Here is an 8,669-nt window from a genome sequence, read left to right on the forward strand (position 1 = left end):
TTATGGAAGGAAATATATAACAATGACGATATGTATTTTTTCGATATACTATATTTTTTACCATAACTTCCAGCAGACAACAAAGCCCAATCCACATTGTTTAAGCCACCTGAAATTATTCCTGAATTTAAGTGTCCCTATTTTACACATACCCCAGAAGACTGTAAGCTCAACACCAACATAAAATAATCAACATTATAAAAGTTATTTGGGATTGTCCAGGGGTATAGATATAGGCAACGAAACAACATGAAATCTTATATTCAACTGCACTTACATATCAACATGCGAGATCTCTAAGCTTTCTAACTCTTTTCTAGCCCAGTTACTCAGCACATAGCGTTCCTATGTACAGCTCACTTGAACAATCCCTGCCCGTATAGTTACTATCATCTTACGCCGTCGCGTCACTACAAGACGCTTGTCACTTAATCCCATACACCAATACTACCCGCCCATAAGTGACTTTAATGTGAAAAGTTCCGATGTCTAGACCTAGGGTCTCTCTCTGCTAAGGTCTATGCGTAGTCGTTAAAATGTGGTTCACAGCGCGAGTCTCACCGCTCGTAACGTCCTTGCCGGCGACCATTGTACAGGTGTCCTCTTCATTCATTCGACAGATGACAAACAGCTCAAGAGAATACGTTGCCTTAGGTCGGCCGAAATTATAATGTATCTATTTGCGCCGATAAGCCAAATGCAATTAGAAATCCCAGAAGTAGCGATAGATTTCTCTCCGTAAGCTTATGCGCTCCCACGCTCTATCGTTTTTAAACTTTAAGTCATCATCCCTCCTTGGACAGGTCCATTCTGTACACATAGATAGGTGTCGACATATGTCCCGTCAAAACTGGCCGTTAAAAGCAGCTGGGGTCCTGCATCTCCACAATGCGTGGGTGACAAATTGGACTGAGCCGCACCCCCCCGACGAATCGATACGAACACGTGACAGCAATCTGCGTCCTTGACCGTCGAAAACAGTGTGGCAGGAATGTTCAATTCTTATCAGAGAGCTTCGGTTCTTTAGACCACAGCAACCCATCGTTTGCGCAGCAGAATACTCCTGGCACTGATCGCCCCTATACCTTCGCTTCGTCGTGGTTTTCCGACCTTGCGCGCTAAACACGCTTCCATGATATAGAAATTTTCATTCGCGGACTGCGCGTTATTCTCCCTTCCCGGCTCGTATGTCGAGCTTTTGCCTTATCTGGAGACCCACCCTATACATAATGTCCAAGAAAGTCGCGATACAGTGGGCTCTTCAGCGCATCATCGCTCTCCCGGCTGTCCACTCCAAGGACGCGCATATCCTACGTGCGGACTTCGCGACCGCTCCAATTTATCCCTACTGGCCTTTGGTACCGTGCCTACGATCCCGTGTTAGTCGACTATTGTCCTCTGTGACATCGACGACTTTGCCGCCACAGTAGTCACCCTTGGCCGATAAGTCATGCTACCCGCCTCTCCATTATTTCCTATGAAGAGAGATTCAATAGTCTGTGGAAACAACCTAATTTTAAAGTATTGAGTTGCGGACATTTTCACCCTATCTGGTGGGTTTTGAGGTAGTTCCCTATTATTATGACTTTTATGGACAAAATTGGTGAGAGTGCCTCTGGACGGATCGGAATCGTACGACAACTTCGTAAGACTATGCCCGCTCTGACAACCACGGGCAAACATGCCACCAAAGGATAGAGTTCCCTCGCTATATCTCCGCACCTACTAGCAGGACGCAACCAATCTAGTGGTCGCGGCGTGTGATGTCAAATGCGACAGGAGCTTTGGCGAATCATCACACACAGTGCGGTGTAGGCGATGACATATAACAAACAACACGTGCTTAGAAACGTTCTCTTCGGGATTCCATCTCCAAGACCCTGCGTTGGACCAAAAGCCTATTCCGGTGAAGCTGCGTTGACGCGCGTAATTCCGTCGACTGGTCGTGCCCCAGCAACTAAAGCTCGTCAGACTGTAAGTGACCCAAAGTGGGCCTACGGTTTGGAAGTAACCTCTTTAATAACAGCAAATGCATAACAACTTTATTTATGGGTGGAAATTTTGGCCTTCTTTACATACACCAAACACTCTCCCTTTATATCGTTCGCGACATACACCCCGTTTACCATCTGTGTGATGTTCTTTACTATCTATTTTACAAGTGTCGAGAAAGCGTTTCGAACACCACTACAGAAACCCGCCTGGATAATTATAGTGCTGTGCGTGTCCATTTACTAGGCTTCACATTATTAAAGATAGAGTAATACTAAAAGATATTAATATCTGGGCAAAAACCAGTGGATTGCGACCACACAACAACAGCCTTCGAATCCGCTGCCCCGACTCGCTAGATCATTATCCATAAACGTGTCCCGAAGGACGTTTCTTCGTCGGGATTCGCCTCACCAGCCGGACTCTTACGATCGGCGAGTCCCAGCCCCTGACTTGGCTTACCCCCGTATACCCACCGGTGGATATTTCCACACCTCCGTATACGTCGCACGATTGCCCCTACTGGCTACAGCTGGCATGGAACACTTGCACGCGAAAACCAGTGCTTTGCTGTGCGAGCACCAGCTACTTAGCACGAATCTCCGTATGCAGATCGACATATCGCGGACACAGTGCAAAACGCGTACTCTAAGTTCGGTCGTGATAGGCGACGTGCTTTTTACAGGTATGCCACCCCCATCATCCCACTCTCTTTCTTGCATTTCCGTACAATGTCCCGTGGGCGACATACGCTGCTTCTATTGACGTTCACACAGCTCTCTGATGTCAGCCCGCCCTACCAATCTACCAGTCGTCTAGTGTTCCAATAACACACACCTTCCACGACTCCCCGTATAGCTAACATCCACTGCCTTACGATCATGTACCACTCACAATACCGCTTATCCTGCTGCGCATTAAAACCTCATGTGCTCCTAAGTCTCGCATGTCACTCTTCTCGACGACACGATAGTCGTGCCACGACAGTCGTCCTTACGAGATAACCATCTCACCTAGTCCGCCCGTGGGTTAACCGCTCTCTTTCTGCCAATCACCGCGGCGACCTTCCATACCACTCTTTAGCCAGAACGTCTCATCGCCACCGTGTTCTTCCTTATCTGCTATATGCACCTGAGCGTGCGTACGTTTAACGTACTCGTTCGATTCTCTGGTTCTCACTCTCGCACCAGTCAACATATAGTGGACAAAATTTGCGTGTATTTAACATGTCATTTCAATTGATGAATATCTGACAATTAACGTTGTCGCACTATTAAAGCTGATCTACCCCCTTAAAGATTTTTAATAGTAATCCCTCTCCCCCGCAATAAAAATTCTTAGATTATTACCCTGGGCGACATCTCCAGGTGCACTGGTACCAGGAGATGGGGTGTGGTGGTGTCCCCCGGGCAGGCTCATCCTCACTGGCCGACACCTTGGCTCTTGCGGTTCTCCTGTAGACACTGGGCTGGAACCTGGCTCACTTAGGACTCACCTCCACCAGGTGCACTGAGACTGCGCACACCCACCCACCACACCAGCGACTGACTCACTCACACAGCACCACAGAGAGACAGACATACAGCAACACACAGAAAGGACAGCACAGGTAGTTAGTTCCTTATCTGGATTCTGTGTCACTGGTTGGTTTTGTCCTGATTAAAATCCATCCAATGATGAGGTTCAGGACAGGTTGTGACTGTCCAAAATCACGAAAATGTTTTGATGGAAAAAAAACATTTCAAAATATGGCAGGCTGGAAATGCTTCCCTCCACATGATCTAGATTGAACTGAATTGTAGTGTGTTACACATGCAACATTTTTGCCATTTAGTAAGATTTCGCACGCCTGACTGGACATACATACCCTCTGAGAATGTCATTGGCTAAGGAGCCTCTTCCTGGTCCAAACTCCACTAACTGGAAGCGACTGGGCTTCCTGCTCCTCCATCCACTCACTCAAACACCAGATCCCCAGCAAACTACAGGCAGAGAAGGGAGGAGCTCAAACCATTATCATCATCAGGGCATTGGATTGGAACAACATCAAGAGACTGAACATTAAGAGACTGTTGATTGTGTATATGCATACTTATCTACTCACACACAATACATACTGTATTCAATGTGTTCTGGATAAATGCTTACCTCCCCAAAGATCTGACTAATTCTGGTGATGTGATGAAATCTCCATCTGCCCAAGCATATCATTCTGCACACCAAATATCTGGCATGAAATACGACACATTCAATCTCTGAAACACTAATCATATGAGATATGCATAGTCTGACGGTTTCTTCACTACAGTTTAAGTCAGAAGTTTACATACCTTACTCAATACATTACTAAAAACTCAGTTTGTTTCACTTCTGACATATAGTCTAGGTAAAATTCCTGTCTTAGGTCACTTAGGATCACCACTTTATTTTAAGGATGTGAAATGTCAGAGTAAATAGGAGAGGAATGATTTATTTTTAGCTTTAATTCTTCTTTCCACATTCCCACTGGGTCAGAAGTTTACATACACTCAATTAGGATTTGGAAGCATTGCCTTTAAGTTGTTTAACTTGGGTCAAACTGTTTCGGGTAGCCTTCCACAAGGTTCCCCAATAAGTTGGGTGGATTTTGGCCCATTCCTCTTGACAGAGCTGGTGAAACTGAGTCAGGTTGTAGACCTCCTTGCTCACACATGCTTTTTAGTTCTGCCACACAACTTTTCCTATAGGATTTGATCAGGGCTTTGTGATGGCACTCCCAATACCTTGACTTTGTTGTCCTTAAGCCATTTTGCCACAACTTGTTAAGTGTGCTTGGGGTCATTGTCCATTTGGAAGACCCATTTGCGACCAAGCTTTAACTTCCTGACTGATGTCTTGAGATGTTGCTTCAAATATCCACATAATTGTGCACCAGTCCCTCAACAGCAAAAGCACCCCACAACATGATGCCTGCCACCCCGTGCTTCACGGTTGGGATGGTGTTTCTTCGGCTTGCAAGCTTCCCTCTTTTCCCTCCAAACATAACGATGTCATTATGGCCAAAACAGTTCTATTTTTGGTTTCATCCTCTAAAATCGGCCGGAAGGACCACAGGCATTATATTCTCCAAAAAGTACGATCTATGGTCCCCATGTGCCAGTTGGCAATCGTAGGCTAGGCCCTTTGTTATGGCTGATGTTTGGGCAGTGCTTCTTCCTTGCTGAGCGGCCTTTCAGTTATGGTCGATATTAGGGACTGTTTACTGTGATAAAAATACTTGGACCGTTTCCTCCAGCATCTCACAAGGTCATTGCTTTGTTCTGGGATTGAGTTTGCACTTTTTGCACCAAAGTACATTCACTCTAGGAGAGCAGGAAACGCGGTCTTTCCCTCCTGGAGCGATTATGCGGCTGCGTCTTCAAGGTCAGAATTCCGGGTAGAGTAATCGTTAATGAACTTCCCTGGAGATACAGAAGAAACCTCCTCAGTAGAGAAAACTACTTTAAACATGGCCCGGGTCCACATTTTTAACTTTAACGTGACGTGAATGTGTTTTCTTGAACTACTTAAGTAGGACCGTTATATCGAGCCTCTAAATGTCAGCGTGTACATCGATCTCGTTCTACCTATAGCCTATGATTAACACATTGGCGCCGGTATCCCTTAAACAAATTGATAGGCTTTACAATTGATTTTTAATAAGTAGGCCATAGTGTTTTTACAAGTATTGAGTATTAGTTATGGTAATAGTAACTATCTTTGGTCCATGGTGTTTAGACTTGGTTCCGTCTATGTTTGTGATAAACCCATAATTTGCAAATGAACGTTGGAACCTTCAGTGTTTTGGAATTGCCTCCCAGGTTATTGAAGAGATTGTGGCAGTTCTGCTCATTTTTTTCTGAGGTCTTGGCTGATTTCTTTTGATTTTCCCATGATGTCAAGCAAAGAGGCACTGAGTTTGAAGGTAGGCCTTGAAATACATCCACAGGTACACATCCAATTGACTCAGATGATGTCAATTAGTCTATCAGAAGCTTCTAAAGCCATGACATAATTTTCTGGAATTTTCCAAGCTGTTTAAAGGCACAGTCAACTTAGTGTATGTAAACTTCTGACCCACTGGAATTGTGATAGATTATTTCACTTATTATTCACTCTGTCTGTAAACAATTGTTGGYAAAATTACTTGTGTCACGCACATAGTAGATGTCCTAACCGACTTGCCAAAACTATAATTTGTTAACAACAAATGTGTGGAGTGGTTGAAAAACGAGTTTTAATGACTCCAACCTAAGTGTATGTAAACTTCTGACTTCAACTGTATGTGTGTGTGTAACTAGTAGTTACCATGACTGGGTTGGTAAGAACCTCTCTCATGTACTCTGCCACTGAGATAGGACCTGTGGCTTTGATCTTGGAGGTTAGGTGTCTGAACATCGAGTTTCCTGGCATTGGTTTCTCTGCTGAACTGCTTGAGAAACGTTGGCTCTGTGCCACGCTCCATGATCTAACTATAGAGTAGAAGACGTAAACAATAGAGCATATTACATATCATTCGCTTAACTATTTGACGGCCAGACATAGACTAAATAGAAAAATTGCCCTTACCAAATAATGGTGGTGAACAAGGGCAGACAAGGACTCTGCTTAATCCCTGCAATGCTCGAACAGTCCTCATTGAGACAGCAAGCTAACTACAATAGTCAATAGTRAAACAATTCCCTACTGTAACTGTACTTCCACAGAAATTGTCATCAAGTCTGACTTTCACAGTAGGTGCTCGTGTTATCAAGTTAGCTAGCTATCTAACGTAGATCGATAGCTGCACATGTAGCATGAGAGAGGCAACGAAAAGCACAAACTCGTTTCATAAATACAGTAACATGTTAAACTCTAGTTCATCTTTATATGAATGACTTTGGCAGATAATGTATTAATTACTCAAAGAACTCATTGGACATCCACAACAAGCTAGGTACCTACGTTTGTGTGCAAGTACATCCGCCTTCTTACGGCAACAACAATTATGATTGGACAATTAACTAGTCGTGTAGTTGTAACAAAGCTTTTGATTGGATSATATTGACTTGTGAACTTTGAACTTTAGGTCAAACTGTCCTGTTTGATACATACAAATCCAAATAGAAACGGGACATTTCTTACGAATATAAGCATGCCGTTTTAGATTAAAATAGCCAATATTGTTCTGAAGTTTTACTGAGTATAGACATCACAAGGATTTTCTTTCAACAGACGGCAGTTACCGTACATTGTTCTTCCAGGTCCTGTCGTATTTCTACATGCTGCTGTCAGCATGGCACCGAAAGCAAAACAAATTATGTTAATGTGAAGGACGAGTTTGAAAATGACAACGATGAAGGAGATGATGATGTTGAAGAAGAAAAAAATAATGGTGATGGTCCTCAACCGGACGACGAATTTAATTTGGACGAGGTTTTGCGTTTGGGTGGAACCCGAGTAAGTARCTGAGGCTAGCAGGCAACTAACGTTACCAAATGAACCTCCTGCTAACCTTAGCAGTAAACCACAACTGCGACTTCTAAATCAAATCAAATTTGATTGATCACATACACATACCTGGCTAGCAGATGTTATTGCGAGTGTAGCGAAATGCCTATGCTTCTAAATCAGACAGTGCAGTAGTATCTAACAGGTAATATCTAACAATTCCACAACAAAACCTAACATCTAACAAATTCCACAACAAAACGTAATACACACAATCTAGTAAAGGTATGGGATGAGAATATATAAGTATAAAATAAGGATGAGCAGTGACAGAGCAGCTAAGATGCAATAGATAGTAAATAATAGATAGTGAAGGATACAGTATATACATATGAGATGAGTAATGTGAGATATGTAAACATGATTAAAGTGGCATTCTTAAAGTGACTAGTGTTCCATTTATTAAAGTGGCCAATGATATCAAATCTGTACAGGTAGTGGCTCGGGTGGTTATTGTCCTTGATGATCTTTTTTGCCTTCCTGTCACATCGGGTGTTGTAGGTGTCCTGGAGGGCAGGTAGTTTGCTCCCGGTGATGCGTTGTGCAGACCACACCACCCTCTGGAGAGCCCTGCGGTTGTGGGTAGTGCAGTTGTTGTACCAGGCGGTGATACAGCCCGACAGGATGCTCTCAATTGTGCACCTGTAAAAGTTAGTGAGGTTTTTGGTGACAAGCCACATTTTTTCCACCTCCTGAGTTTGAAGAGGCGCTGTTGCACCTTCTTCTCCCCAATCTGTGTGAGTGGACCATTTCAGTTTGTCGGTGYTATGTACACAGAGGAACCTAAAACTTTCCACCTTCTCCACTGCTGTCCCGTGGATGTGGATAGGGGGGTGTGCCCTTAGCTGTTTCCTGAAGTCCACGATCATCTCTTTTGTTTTGCTGACATTGAGTGAGAGGTTATTTTCCTGACACCACACTCCGAGGGCCCTCACCACCTCCCTGTAGGCTGTCTTGTCATTGTTGGTAATCAAGCCTACCACTAGTGTCGTCTGCAAACTTGATGATTGAGTTGGAGGTGTGCATGGCCACGCAGTCGTGGGAGTACAGGAGAGGGCTGAGAATGCACCCTCTCCTGACACCCCGGGTGGGTATCAGGGCTGCCTGTATAACAATGGGCCTGGGTGGGTATACATGGGCCTGTTGGTGGGTTTCAGGTGCTGCTGTAT

At 44.2% G+C, this 8,669-nt stretch overlaps 2 protein-coding genes across 2 annotated transcripts in view; one reads left to right on the plus strand and one right to left on the minus strand.

The window, feature by feature from the left end:
* Nucleotides 1-6,954, minus strand: part of ndufaf7 (NADH:ubiquinone oxidoreductase complex assembly factor 7) — a 19,743-nt gene extending 12,789 nt beyond the window's left edge. Inside the window, exons 1-2 of the mRNA XM_023974250.2 lie at nucleotides 6,580-6,954; nucleotides 6,319-6,482 (exon numbers count right to left, since the gene is read on the minus strand). Coding sequence (XP_023830018.1) covers nucleotides 6,319-6,482; nucleotides 6,580-6,649 — 234 coding nt within the window. The 5' untranslated portion in view covers nucleotides 6,650-6,954. The remainder of the gene's footprint in view (nucleotides 1-6,318; nucleotides 6,483-6,579) is intronic.
* Nucleotides 6,955-7,144: 190 nt separating this feature from the next.
* The window catches only part of LOC111954475 (CCAAT/enhancer-binding protein zeta-like), a 5,021-nt gene continuing 3,496 nt past the window's right edge, over nucleotides 7,145-8,669 (plus strand). The window contains exons 1-2 of the mRNA XM_070435741.1: nucleotides 7,145-7,149; nucleotides 7,254-7,449. Coding sequence (XP_070291842.1) covers nucleotides 7,145-7,149; nucleotides 7,254-7,449 — 201 coding nt within the window. The remainder of the gene's footprint in view (nucleotides 7,150-7,253; nucleotides 7,450-8,669) is intronic.

The sequence above is a fragment of the Salvelinus sp. IW2-2015 genome, linkage group LG28 (genome assembly GCF_002910315.2).
Source record: "Salvelinus sp. IW2-2015 linkage group LG28, ASM291031v2, whole genome shotgun sequence".
NCBI lineage: Eukaryota > Metazoa > Chordata > Actinopteri > Salmoniformes > Salmonidae > Salvelinus > Salvelinus sp. IW2-2015.